Below are 15250 nucleotides of genomic sequence, written 5' to 3'. Positions count from 1 at the left end.
GTCAGACTATCTTACAAATGCGTTAACTATTGTGAGATACTAAGTTAGAGGATATTTTCAACAGTTATAATCCAATAGTCATTAACTCAAGTCTGTAATTGAGAAACTAAATGGTTGCTTTTGACTTTTAATGAAGTGTATATAATATCTGTACTTATTTGCAAATTGAACGTTGAACTATATTATCGGTTTCTTTGAAACATTTCATCGTGCAGATATGCTACAATTTTAACAATGGCTAAAACTGTTTCCGTTCAAGTTGAACAACACTATTATGTAATAAAGTTCAATAAAAATTACTACTTGAAATTAAAATAAAAATTAATTATTATTGTTGCAACAAACTTTAACGATATTATGATTTAACGACTATTAATTTTAACGATTTAACTCGATACCTAAATGCTTACAATTTTTCACTTTCAATGTTTTATTTTTTGTTATTCAAAAGCTTTAATTTAAAATGCGTTTGCTTAACTGTTCTCATAATAGTCATTTAGAAGTTACACGTGTGGGAACGTGATTAATCATGACAAGTTAGCTGCTAACTGAATGTGGTGGCGAGTAAACCATATTATCAGGAAATTATTTAATATTGATCTTGATTCTAAGATAATATAATTCAAGTAGAACTGATAGATAAAAATTGTATTTCAAGAGAACTTTTTGATATATACAGCTTAAATAAGTTCAAAACTTAGTTTATTTCTTAGAAAAAAATTTATTAAAATAAAAAAGAAAATAATAACTAATTGATTTATTAACAAAAATTTATTTTGAAACTTTGTTTGTTTAATCAATAAATGCATTATCAAATTATCATTATAATTGTAGAGTTCATTTTTTCATTGTAAAGCAGCTGCATAAATTGCAATGTCTACTTCATAAATTTACTTTTGATCAAGTAAATCAAATTAGATAAGCTTCTTTTTAGAATGAGGCAATAATCAGTGTAGTGTACGTGTTCTACTGCACTTCTTTAACATAATCTCAATACGGATATTATGTCATCTGCAACCCATGATTTCGCATGATTTTTTTCTCATTTTACTCCGCCCCCTTCAGTGATTTTTCTCAATTTAAAATAGTCATGATAAAGGTATTTAGTATTTAATCTTGTTATAAAATTTCTTAGATAAATCTTTAAAAAAAAAAACTAGATTAAGTAAAAGAATACTATTATATACAGATTCCTAAACAGAGAAGAATTAATATTTCTGATGGCCAAAAAATTTTACTGACTGTGCGGAACTCACAGTTCTGCCCTAACATCAAAATTAGTCTGAAAGAATGTTCCCTTCTGTTGAGCAATTAATGAGATTTAACTCTGTCGAGACAAAAACTACGAGACAAAACTAACCAATTTATTTCAACTTACAATCTTCAGGAGTAACACATTCTATACGATCAATATGGAAATTAATGATCAAACCCACTTTAAAAAAATAATAGATTATTATTAGACAATTATTTTACTTTAAAGATCTTATGTTTTGGCTTTGTATCTAATTTAGTAAAAATATTCATCTTTATAATACCATTTAAGACGTTAGTAAAGATTAATAGTTTTAAAATTCACTTTCTTCCGAAGTTAATTGAAAGATCTTGTGTAATTAATTCTGCAAGTACCTCCTATAGAAAAAAAATATAATTAATTTTATTATCTCATTTATGCGTTTAATGATAGTTCAAAACAAAGAGTTTTGTAAAAAAATCATCTTGCAAAACTTTAAATTTATTAATAAAATGAAAGATGAGCTTGTTAAATTTAAAGAAGTAATTTTAGGTGGATGGCATGTGCACGCGGATATTAAATATTCAGAATGTGTGGCTTTGAAATTAAGATTGCGATTGACAATACCACCAATCACGCATATTTCAATGGCATCAAGTCCATTGCCGGAATTTTAGAACTTTTGATGAATATTAAGTGCTTGAACTTATCCTAACCTTTAGGCAAGTCAAGACCAAAGCATGACATTTAGTGTACGTCGTGACTGGAACGACTATAACGAAAAAAATATGACAATCTCGAAATAGTTAGATGCAACAGTCTGCGACATAAGGTTTAAGTTTGTCATTTTTAGGTTTCTTAAAAATGAGGACAGCTCTGCTTCCATCTTATCTGACAGAAAAATAATAATGTTGCTTTTGAGGTTGGATTTCAAAACATTCTTTTTTTTTTCTTTAGGTGACATGGTTGATAGATCATCGGTGAAGCATCAACAGGTAAAAGATGAAAGGATTGTTATCAGGAAGTACGAATATATCAGTTTTTTTCCAATATACAATTTTTTTTTACAACTTAAACATTTTGTTTACAGTCATTTGGCTGTATTATTCTTTGAAAAATACCTAAGTGTCTTTCATATCAGTTGAAATTGCTTGTAGTTTTTTGTTATAAAAAGAACATAAAGATGTGATAGATTACGAAAATTGTATTGAATTAATCGGAAATTATTATATGTATCTAAAATATAATATTAAAAAAGAATTATATATTTTTTTAAACTAAAGACGGAAATTTTTTTATTAATTTATATACTTATAAAATAACTTGATTAAATTAAAACTTTTCTTGGAAGTTATAGATTATAGAAAATTAAGATATATGTTATAAACAAGCCTTCAACAGTATGCTTACAGTCAAAACACTGAAAACTATTTAGAGCCTAGCTAATAGATGAGAGCAGGGCTTAAAATATTCAGTTCCAAATTTACAATAATTGTAAGTAAATTTGTACATTTGGGAGATTAAAAATGAGGAAGCAATTAATAAGTTTTATAGTGTTATAATATATATCAATTTATGTTAACTTCTGTCACTAGACAAAACTATAAATTTAACTTTCAAAATTTTACTGTGAATTAAGTTAAACCTAATTGTTATCAAAGCTTACATTTGTCTTGTGATTCTCAATTTTTGTTTTGAATATGGTTTTCAAGGCATAAGTTTTTCAGATCTATCATGTTTTGTTTATCTTTTTTTCTCTCTTCAATATATATATATATATGTATATATATATATATATATATAACTTATTAACTGCTATATATATATATTATTATATATTAGGTTATGATTGAAACTGGATTAAAATATCGCACAACCTGACAAATTACAACTATAATTCAATTATCATATAAAACTAACATGGTTTAATATTTTGACAAATTCTTTTACTGAAAAGGGGGGAATTCTCACAAAAGGAAACATAATCTAATAAAATAATAGCATTGATTTCAATTACAAATTCAATTTCAATAGAATTCCTAGAAAAGTTTCCAAATAATTCATATTGATATTGTAAATCTTAAGCACATTCAAATTGTTTAAAAAATCGTCACTTTCCGCTAATTTTTATCTTTACTCATAAAACTCATTCTGAACCGGATTTCGTAAAACATACATCGTGTTTATTGTAGTGTAAGAAGTATGCTGTTCATAAAAATCATGCCTTTAGATAAAATGTATCCTTTGATTGGGTTTGTAATTTGACCGAATGGAATAAAAAGGTCGGATAATAAATTTTAAGAGATTTCGTTTTTTGTAAATGGCCAACAGTATTGAGTAACTGCCTTATCCAAGCATGGAAGGGTCAAGGTTTTCATTTGAGGAAGTTCAAATAATTCTCAAATCTTATTCTCATATTTTTAATAAGTAAATAGCACGCAATGGAATTGTTTCCTTTTGTCTGATAACGAGTTAAATACTGAAAGTTAAAATCTTGAAAAGTACGAATAAATCTAAGACATGAACATGAAAAAAATTTACCAAATTACTGGTTGTATATTTTACTGGTTATATACATTTTTTAGAACTGGCTATACATTTTACTGACTATATATTTTAAACTGACTATATATTTTACTGGCTATATATTGCTATATATTTTACTGGCTATATATATTTTAATATAGTATCAAATAAACTATGCGTATATACATGCTGTTTTTACCAAGGAAAATGAAATGTTTATATTTGTTTCGAAGCTTTCAAATGGATTTAACAAATTGTTACATTTTAAATAATGCCATTGTTTAGTATATTTAAGCAAGCCTTTAATATCGTATACACTTATTATTTAAAGTATTTTATTGTTATTTGAATTTAAGTTCAGAAGTGAAAGAATTTTAATGTGATTCAAAAGTTTTAGTTTACTTTAGACATGTAGGTCATTTCTTTTTTGCCTTGGTAACAAAAGTATCCTAATTTTGAAATAGAGATAGTAAAATCATTTTTTCCTCAAGCAGAATTATTTTCCGGGTATTTTCTTTTCTTTTTATTGCTTAGAATGTGATAACCATTTGCTTAAAAAATACAATCTATTGTTATGCCACTAAGATAATTAAAAAAATATTTTATATGCATATATATTTGTATGTACCTACGTGTTTTCGCACTTCCATACATTGTATGCATAATTGAACATTGTATATTCATAAGCTTTATTTTCATACTGTTATTGTATGTTCTACCATATAAGGATCTGGTGACTGGAATTTATACTTTAATTGTATACTAAAATCGTATATTTTGATCACTTGCAATAACGATTTCATGCAATCATACATTTTTATTAATTGTAATCAAGACTACACGTAATCATACACTTTAACTACTTGTAATTATAATTACTTGTAATCACATATTTCAATTTTTTGTCATCATGATTACCTGTATTTGTTTCTTGATGTGATAACAAGTAATCATGACAATATATAATCAGATATCATGATTCCTCGTAATGGTAATCACCTGTAATAGTGGGTAAAGTAATTCATTATATGGTAGTAATTCTTTGCAATTAATATCAGTTGTAATCTATTACTGTAATCGACGCCTGATATGGCACCTTTTTTTTGGTCAGTTAATCAAAAAGTTTCTCTAGATAAACGGTGGGTTACACTGATAGGGTGTCATATCAGTATCTCTGTTACACTTGGATTGAAATTCTTGGGTAATCAACCTGCCTTTTGTTGCTCGATTTGCATTTTACGAATGAAAAATTTTTGTTTTTCTCTGAACAGTCCCGTTTGTTTTATGCCTATTTTTTCTAGTTTTCTCTCATTTAAAAAAGAATACATTCAGTTATTAATGTCGTATCGCATTAAACTCTTCATATTATTCAAAGTTATTATTAAGTCAAATAAAAGTTAGTCTGCTTCTGATGTGGTCACTCAGGTCATTGCTGATAACTGAAATATTTATGTTTACCCTGATTCCTATAATTAAATTACTTTTAAAGTTCTTTGTTTTATTAGACATAACATTCTTAGTTTTAATTAGACTTAAATTCTTTCCGATTTTTAAATTTTTTTAAATGAATAATCCTATTTAGAAAGCAGTTTAATATCGATGTTTTCTTTGGCAGTGCTTTCCCCAAGAAGTAGGAAGGATAAGCATCCCTTGGGAATATGTTACTATACTACTATGGGTAAATATTTAACTATTCATGCTGTGGAAGGATTTTTTCTGCAATACCACAAATATCGGTTTATTCGGCATATATCTTTAAAGGCATTTTTACTCAAATATTTGTTTGAAATATATGCATTATTGTCTTTGAACAGGTTCTTATAAGTTCCCGAATAACATTAAAAGGATAGCTTGTAAGTTTTCTAGGCCTCTTGTATCATAATCATAAACGAAAAATTTTATATTTTAGAAAATTTAAGAAAAAAGAAAATAATGTTTTCATTCTATAGTCAAAGTATTATAGCAACTTGTCTTTTTGTGTATTTCAAGAGTGATATTAAAACTACTCAAATATAATTTTAATATTCGAAAGATTTTTTTAACGTTAATATTATTTAAAGTTATTCATAATTTCATCACTGATTTTGAAGGATTAAAAAGTATGACAAATGGAACATGCATTATAAATATAAACAGTAAAAGAGTTTTTTATTTTGCTTCATAGACATTTTATAAGGAAATAATTTATCCATAGGATATATTTTTATAAATTTTTTAAAGTAAATTGGTCATGAGAGGAAAACACACTAAATTATAAAACACAGTGATTCTTAATATTTACTGCAAATATTACAATAGCATAGTATTGGAAAAGGTGCGACAAGTATCCATTTAATGTAGAAAAATTTGTAACGTATAAAATGTATATCTGCCGTGAACTAATGTTTTACTTTATCAAATATCTATAAGCCCTATTGAAGAATTTCACTACTTAATGCAGGGTTCAATTGTGTGGTATTTGTCATATTTTAATATTGCTATTATTATTAAAGTCTCTTAAAAACAGAGAAAGAATTATGAACAACCCCATACATCTTGCATTTTTAGGAATTAGTATATGGTATTGTCGATGCAAATTTTTAAATATTAATGTAATAATGGGACTCGCAAGTATGAAAAGGTGACCAGAAGCTTTAATTCAATACTTTGATAATCTGATATTCTTTTCATTAATTTTAAATGAATTAAATATATGTAATTTAATATGAGATATTATTATTCATTGCGCATTATCCTATAAATAACAATTAACTCTGTTTAATGTAAAATGTGCTCAACGTAATCTTGACAAAGAAAACGTACTTATCCATCTAAAGGTAAGGAAGAGATAAATTATTCAAATTAGTAACATTAGATACGCATTTATTGCGCTTCTTGCAATTTGTTCTAATTACAAAACACAGGTGTTTCTGCATCTTCAGGTTAAAGTTGTGCCAAAATGGTAATAAATTCCCACGAAATTGCTTAATAATTACCATTTGGAATATTAAACAAATGTAACAAAAATACAACTCACGATTTCTTTATTACTGCACGAAATTCCCTCCTCTTTTTTAGCACTACAGATATCACTACCGCTAGCTTCTGGCTAAAGATGCCTCATCCAGGATTGATAAAAAAAAAGCGTAATAAAGCACCTTAAGAATGTAAATCCAGGAAAACACCTCATTGTAAGAAAAGATTAATAGAATTGCTTCGCAATTAAGAGGCAGCAAGAAATACCACGGTTTCCAATGAATAAAGGAAGCAGCAATTTACAAATGAACAGTTATATTTTTATGAATAGTAAGACCAAACATTAATTGAAAGCGTTCGTAATATTTTTGACAATGGTTAAGTTTATAGAGCATATTTCAATGTTGAAATGGTTTTATCGGAATCAGTTCTTATTATTCTGTACACCATTTGGTTATGCACGGGTAGTTAACTCGATTGATATAGATGAAGAGTTTCAAACTAATAGTTTGCCTACAGGGTGCTTTCTTCGTTTCCTATAAGGAGTCATTGACACAGCACTGAGTAAAATATATCCAGTTATCAAATTTTCTGTGCCCTTTTTTCTTTCTCCTCTTTTTTTTAAAAAAAAAGGAAGAAGTTATTTATAAAACATAGTATAGTAGTGTGAAAAAGTCACCAGTCAATAAATTGTTGTTTTAATTTGATTAGTATAAAATAAAGTTAAAATAACTTCTCCTTTAAGATAGTGTATGTTTATTAAATGTTGCAAAATTTTTATTATGCATCTTTTTAAAATGATATGTATAAAAAGCCGAAATCTGTAAGAAGTTATATACCAGGTGTGCATATACCTGTTATATACCTGTCTGTCCGGCTTGTATAATACCAGCAAGAAACATTCGCACACCCCTGCATTTACTTTCACTTATAATATAGCATTTTTAACCCTTTAATTTCAGCAAACATTACTGTCTTTACTTCATAGTTGCTATTTATTGTGTGAATTCATTTGCTATTCTTTCATGATACTATTTAAAAAGAAGTGAATAATATGACGGTGTCAAACAGCAGAAATTTACTTTATCATTGTTAGATTCTTTTTAGAAAATTAAGGTTTAACAAATCTGAGAAACTCCAGTGATTTTTAATCTTTTTCCTTTAAAAAAAATTATTGTTTCCGCTCTTAAACCAAATGTAGTTTATATTACCATTTGATTTCATCATTTTGAATACGTATCATTTGAGTTTGGCGCAGAGTGCGAAGAACCTATGACATTCCTATGACATTCTATCGAACCCCATTCATATTTAATCTAATGGTTTTTAATCATATTTAATCTAATGGATCATACTTAATCTAATGGTCCATCATAAACTAAAAATTCTATTTGATTAGTTAGTTTAGGGAAAAAAAGCGAAAGAAACTTACCGAAAAAGAAAAATTCTGTTCAATATTTATATATTTCTTCTCAACAGACATTTTCAACAAAAAATAAATTTAAATAAAATAGTTTTTGCATATAATGGTAGGCTATTCCTCTTTAAAGTAACATAATAAATAAGCTTCACCACACATATTATTTTGTCGTTACAACAGTTTGAGAACAAGAGAATTCTATATAATCCAAAGTAATAATTAAGATATATAACGTCAGTGTTATTGAGGTCTAAGATTTGTAATTACAATTTTTTGCACTGATCAGTTCGTGTCAAACAATAGATACACGATGTATGTAATTTACCTTCTCGGTTGAAAAAAAAACACGAAAAAGATGGGAAAAAATATAACAACCAAATTACTTTCATCACTTCATTCAGAAAAAGGGAAGTAATATCTCACGACTATTTGAGCAGTATAATACATATTTTTAGACGATAGATTGCTGTGGGTAATAATTACTCTTTATAATTTTCTCGAACTCTAATATGAAAAAGTATTCATGCGTATAGTGACGATTTTTTACCGGGAATTTTGTTTATTAAATTCATGTGATATGTGAGTACACTGTAAAAAAAATTGTGAATCTAAGCACCAAAAATGATTGCAACTAATTAAAACCAAAGTGGTGTTTCACTGGATGTTCCACTACACCAAAACCAAGATTAGTACCTAATGCAGTGCCAGTCTTGCTACTATTATCAAGTTGCTTATTTCATTAATAGAATAATTTTCAGTGCAAAAAAAAACTTCTTTGCATACAGCATTATTTAATTAAAGTAAAATTTTTTTTAAACGATCTTAAAAAATCAAATTCATTTTTAATGCAGAAGTTCAACGTTGCACCATCGCAAAATATGCATTAAACCATTTTTAGAAGCTGACAATTATAAATATTTAATATGTTCTAAAATTTCGGAGCTTTCGAAAAAAATAAAAAAAATAGTGTCAATACATCGAATATTTGAGAATTTCTCTCTATTATAACGATCTGTGCCGCTGAGGTTTAAATTCTCAGTCAGACTCTGATCAGCAGTAGCCTTCATATTATTTCCTCAATAATAAAGAGATCAAATACTAGTACGAAATGTTTAATAAAAATGTATTTAAACAATGTATTTAAGGACAACTAGGTGAACTCCAATAAAAATAAGACTCATTGCAGGAGAGAACTTGAATTGTGAAATAGACATGTTAATTAAGAAAATAGACGCCTTGAAAAATTGGGCGTCTTTACGAAAATATGAAAGTTCAAAAATATCTTTAATTTATATTATAAGTGTCATACGAGGGTTGCCATTTATATTTCTGGCCTTGGCAACAGTAAGTGTTGCTAGGCGACCGCAGACGATTTTAATCGAAAGTTTGATATTTTTAAACATAAATTCAGCAGACGATTTACCATTATAGCTTCATTTGTGTTGTTGACAGTAAATTGAAAAGTTCTTCTCTTTCAAAAAATGGAATTGAATCGTGAACATTTTCGTGCCATTATTTTTCATAACTTTCGACGTGGATTGTCAAGACAAGAGTGCTTCGATGAACTTAATTCTTTATTCAGCGATAAAGCGCCATCCTACAGCACTGTAAAAAATTGGTATAACGAATTTAATCGTGGTCGATGTTCGATCCAGGACGAATCCCGTGCAGGTCGTCCAAAATCCGTTGTTGTGCCAGAAAAGATCGATGCTGTGCGTGAACTGATAAAGCAAGATCGTCATGTGACATACCGTGAGATAGAGGCGTCTTTGGACATTAGTATGACTAGCATCAATAAAATATTGCATGAACATTTGAGCGTAAAAAAAATTTGTTCGCGTTGGATCCCGCATAATCTGACAAACGCTCAAAAAAAGGCTCGTGTCGATTGGTGCAAGGAAATGTTGGAAAAATACGTTCAAGGTACATCAAAGGCTGTGTATAACATCTACACAGGTGACGAATCATGGATCTATGCATATGAGCCGGAAACAAAACAGCAATCAACTGTATGGGTCTTCCAAGACGAGGCAAAACCAACAAAAGTTGTTCGAGGAAGAAGCACATCGAAACAAATGATTGCCTGTTTCTTCGGCATTAACGGTCATGTGGCAACAGTGGCGTTAGAGCAACGCAGGACGGTCAATTCTGAATGGTACACGACCATTTGTTTGCCAGAAGTCATCGGAGAAATTCGAAAAAAGCAGAAGAACAGGCGAATCATTCTTCATCATGACAATGCGAGCTCTCACACATCGACTCAAACAAAGGCATTTCTGACGGAGCGAAAGATCGAACTGATGGGTCATCCGCCGTACAGCCCTGATTTCCCATACATCAAAAATAAATTACGTGGACAACGATTTTCGACCCCGAAGAAGCGGTTGATGCATTCAAAACGCATGTTTTGGAGTTACCTCAATCGGACTGGAAAAAGTGCTTTGAAAATTGGTTCAAACGCATGCAAAAGTGTATATATCATCATGGAGAATATTTTGAAAAACAATAAAACCAATTTCGATCCTACATATTTGTTTTTTCATTATTAGGCCAGAAATATAAATAGCAACCCTCGTACTATATTTGTTGGCCAGTGTATTAAAAGCCTTCAAACAAAATTACACAATGTTTAATACCACCAACCGTGGGAAGCAAAGTGCATGATATTATAATAATTCGTTTTAAAATTTTAAAAAAATATTTCAAAACTCTTAATACAATTTAATATAAACTTTCTTTTTTATAACGGTACATATTATATCAAAACCTATATATTTTCATAACTATTTTACATTAAAGGATATTTCCAACGCTTCATTTATTCCTGTAGTCAAAGTTAAGCATTGTTTTTGCAGAAGAAAACGTTCATAAAAATAATATATATATTTATTCCAATCGTTTGAATACTGGTCACACCAGTGGAGAAAGATCAAACCTTAAGATCACATATTCATCACGATAGGTCCTGACTGACGTATGTCATTAAAAGCAAGAACCACCGGTCATTTCCATATGTTTGATAAACAAATCGATGAGTTAAACAAGCTATAACATGAACTTAGATTATGCTAATTTTGCTAAAAGTCTCTAAATTTATTTCTTAGAAACGGAAGTATCGGCTACTAATTAATAATGGTGAAGGCTCTAGAATATGTAAAACATTTGCTTATTTTAAAAAAGCGATGAAACGTGATTTAGCTTAATTAATAGCGCTGTTTAGTTTTAGGAAGTATATTTTGAATAAATTTCCAAAGAACATTTATATTTATTTTTGTCCCTTCGGATTTTGCTCTTTGAAAAAAATACACGGTAATAGAGTGTTTCCGGATACAGACTAGAAAATTATTAATCATGATATTTATACTAATTCGCTATTGTAAGTGTTGATGTTTTCTCAATGATATTTATGAATGAACTTAGAATTTCACGACACACGCGACTACATTGAAACAAAATTTTATGAGAGAATGGTTTAAATTATTGTTAATAGTTAAAAATTTGTACCAATCTCATAATTGTAGGACAGATAATCGATAATATTTTGCTCGAAATTTTTTTTGATTATAATGGTTTTATACCTCGGGGGCTCGGGCTAACAGCAGGAAATAAAAATTCCATAACGCGTGGGCCAAACACTGACATTCTGCGATCAAATTAATTATATTTAGAGCTGTTTCACTGAAAAACAACTGAGCATTTTATACCATGGAAAATTAAACTTCTAGAAAATAAATTTGAATTAAAGTTAAAAAAAATTGCTTTTAATTTAAAAAAAAACACCGAAACATAAGGAATTTTATTACTGAGAGAGATGAATTCATTATTGTGAGGCTTTTGTAATAAAGCTTTTTGTAGCACTCAATTTTATCCCGCCAACAGCATTTCATTTAGTTCAGAATATTTTCGTTGAACTGTAAGATTTTATATTGCATCATTGTTTGCATCTTGTAGCCAAATTTTTATAAATCAAATTTATTAATTTTTATTAAGCATGACAAATATGAAATTCAGTCTGGCAATATAAAATTCTTTTTAAGCAATTGGAGATGTTGTGGTAGGTTTCAGGTAACAGTTTTTCATAAAATCAAAAGTATTAATCAAAAGCTGCAAATTTCATGTTCTATTAAGTTCGCTTTTTGTTTTAAATAAATGGCATGCGAAAATTAAAAAATTTTGATTTTTAGTAATATCTGAATGGTAAAAATTTCAGCACCAATAAATGTTTTATTGCTATTAAAAATGTAATTTTGTAATTAAATATTTTTTTACGGCTATTATTTTTCAGCTTGATTTATTATCAAAAACACTTCCCTATTTGTAAATAACTGCATATCCGTGTTCAAGGGTAAATAAAACCCATTTACGCTCAGAGTAAATACACTTCCGTTGGTGTTAAACTCAGCCCGATACAAACAATGGACTGAAGAGATCTTGACACTCACGTTTGAAGTTAGTGGCAAACTGAGTTAAGTATTTAATAAAGAAAAAAATCCATTCCGAAATGAAAGTCAACAGTGGAAAAGCATCTTTGAGCATGAGAACGAAGTACTCCCGTTTAAGACCATGGGTGGGCGCTATTGAGAGTTAGGGCCTTTAGAGTAGTATTTGCATTTGAAGGGGAAGAGCAAACTCAAAATCAGCAGATTACACCTTTTATCTACCGAGTTCAGGACCTTTGTGCAGTCCTTATCCACTAACTAAACCCACACGGGCATAATTTAGGACCTATGTAGGCGAAATTCTATATCAGAATGGTTTTAATCAAGAGATAGGGTCCTTCTGTGTTAGATAAAAAGTGGTAGGCAACAACTTGGGGATCAAATCAGTTCTCAAAAATGATCTCGCATATTCGTATCAAAAATGCTAAGAATTAAACATTGGCTTCAAACATAAAAAACAACAATGTATATTTTGGAAAGGATACACAGAAGCGAAGTTTTTTTTTTCCTTCGAAAATAAATATTTTGTGAGAAAGACCATATGTCTCAACAGTTTGTTATTTTGCTCACAGCTTAATAAAATATAAATAAAGTTTCTTTTTAACAAAATTTTAGTAGCAATCTTTGAAAACGTAACTGTTAATTTTTAACATCAAAAAAATCAACATAATCAGGCATTTTTTCACGCAAAAATGTTTTAATATGCATGAAAGATAAATAGTTTTTGTTAGAGATTTATTAAAGTGAACGTTAAACATTAAAAAAAATATGCAGTGGGTACTTTATGAAACTTCTAAAATATTAAACGATTTCAATAAAAATGTCTGAAAATGAGTAATTAAAAGTAATACTTAAGATTTAAGTAATTAATTATAAGTAATATTTAAGATTTGAGTAAAATATTAAAAATAATATTTTAAATTTTAGGTAGTTAATTAAAGGAAACATAATTCTTAAAATTTATTGAAGTTATTTTGTATTCAACATATCGAATTGTACGAAAATCTAATACTAGGCATTCATCATGAATTATTCCCAAGGCATTGATTATGAAGGGGTCTAGATATGAAGGAAAGAGCTTAAAAAAGTAGAACAGATGGATGAGTACCATGTAGTTGATGAACTTCTAAGTTAAATTTTTCTTATGATACTTCTGACATCGGGTCTCTGAGACAGTTTGAGCAATTTGAAACTGCACATATTGCAATTTTTACACTTTCCTTCTTAAAGAGGCTTGCTGCTTGGAAATTCTCAGTGTACCAGTTGCTGTTGCACCTTTTTGTCGGCTTCTTTGATTGATACGTGTGGTTTAGTCATTGTTTCGATTTTAGTCGTAACTTGCTTTTTCTCTGACTTTTCCAAAAGTAAAAACCTATTGAAAAAATTTAGTTGGACAAATAAACGTTAAGAAGGTTAGTTCGTTAGAAGTTCGTTAAGAAGGTTAGTTTCATAGCAAAAACAAACCCTAGTATAAGCACCAATCAAGCTTTCCTCGCGAAGAGTACAATCACACGATGACCACTAAACACTATCAATTCACGTTAAATTCTCGCATATCATATTTTCTGTGACTCTCCGACCGGAACCATCACATCCTCGTCTCCAGAATGACGTACAAAATCTGTGACTCTATATTTTTATCCTGATGCTCCAGTCTGGGGATTAAAGATGTTTTCCTCGCATCCGTAACGAATGAGGTAGTTACAGGAGTTTTGTTTGATGTCACTAGAGAGTTTCGAGTTTTCCGCTTGGGCTGGTTGGGTTGAAGAAGCAACCATGCCTTGGGAAGTAGTCTCCGAGAAACAATATTTTCCCTATTTATCGAAATTTCTTATTCAGTTTCGAAAAGAAAATGCCTTTCTCAGTGGTGGCTCCTCAGCGCCGCTTTACAGCCGCCTGATTGTTCGGATCTCTCTCAAACAATAGACATGTCCAATAACAACAGTTTTTGTCCTCCATCAAAATCAGTAAAAAAAAAAAATAAATAAATAAAAAAACCTTAAACTGACTTTTTATTCACTCAGTGATGATATTCCTTTCAGTGTCTTCGCCAGAATTTTCATCAAGGTTTTATATTTTTTCTGTTATTTTTCTGATGATTTTTTAAAAGAAACAACTGGAACAATTTTAAAGTATGGTTTGTTACGAAACAACGCCGATGTTCTACAATTTGGATCAACCTGCCCTAAACTGTACTAAGTATATGTATTTATTAACCAGTTTGTTTTCAGAAGGTCAACTACTCTGTTACCTTTTTTTTAAAAACACAATTTTCCCATTTTACTTATGGTACACAAAATTAAAACTAAATAGTTAATAATTTTAATAATAATTATCTTTTCTATTCAATTGTTATCCTTCTAATTAGTTGGTTGGCTCTATATGGAAACAAGTAAATTTAATGACTTACCTTTTTCTTCAATTTGATTCTTCACTGACAATGTAGAATTTGTATCACTTTGTTTATTTTTTATATCAGGCAAAGTAGCATCCTTTGTTTTACTATTTCTTAGCTGATCGATGATGGAGGTTAATCGACTTTCTTTCTTTGGTTCTGGACTTATGCTATAAAAATATGATACAAAAGTCATGATACCATATAAAACGTTTACAATAAATTAAAATGATAACTGAATTTTTTAAATACAGACGATGCTAGAAATTTCCAAGTATATT

General features: G+C 29.0%; 1 protein-coding gene across 3 annotated transcripts in view; it reads right to left on the bottom strand.

The window, feature by feature from the left end:
* LOC107436447 (sex comb on midleg-like protein 4) overlaps positions 1-15250 on the bottom strand; it is a 250459-nt gene that overhangs the window by 134069 nt on the left and 101140 nt on the right. For all 3 annotated transcript variants that reach the window (XM_071187316.1, XM_021145057.3, XM_043040071.2), the window contains exon 3: positions 14985-15139. In XM_071187316.1, coding sequence (XP_071043417.1) covers positions 14985-15139 — 155 coding nt within the window. The remainder of the gene's footprint in view (positions 1-14984; positions 15140-15250) is intronic.

Source organism: Parasteatoda tepidariorum, chromosome X1 (assembly GCF_043381705.1).
Source record: "Parasteatoda tepidariorum isolate YZ-2023 chromosome X1, CAS_Ptep_4.0, whole genome shotgun sequence".
NCBI lineage: Eukaryota > Metazoa > Arthropoda > Arachnida > Araneae > Theridiidae > Parasteatoda > Parasteatoda tepidariorum.
This window is presented reverse-complemented; position numbering and strand designations above follow the sequence as displayed.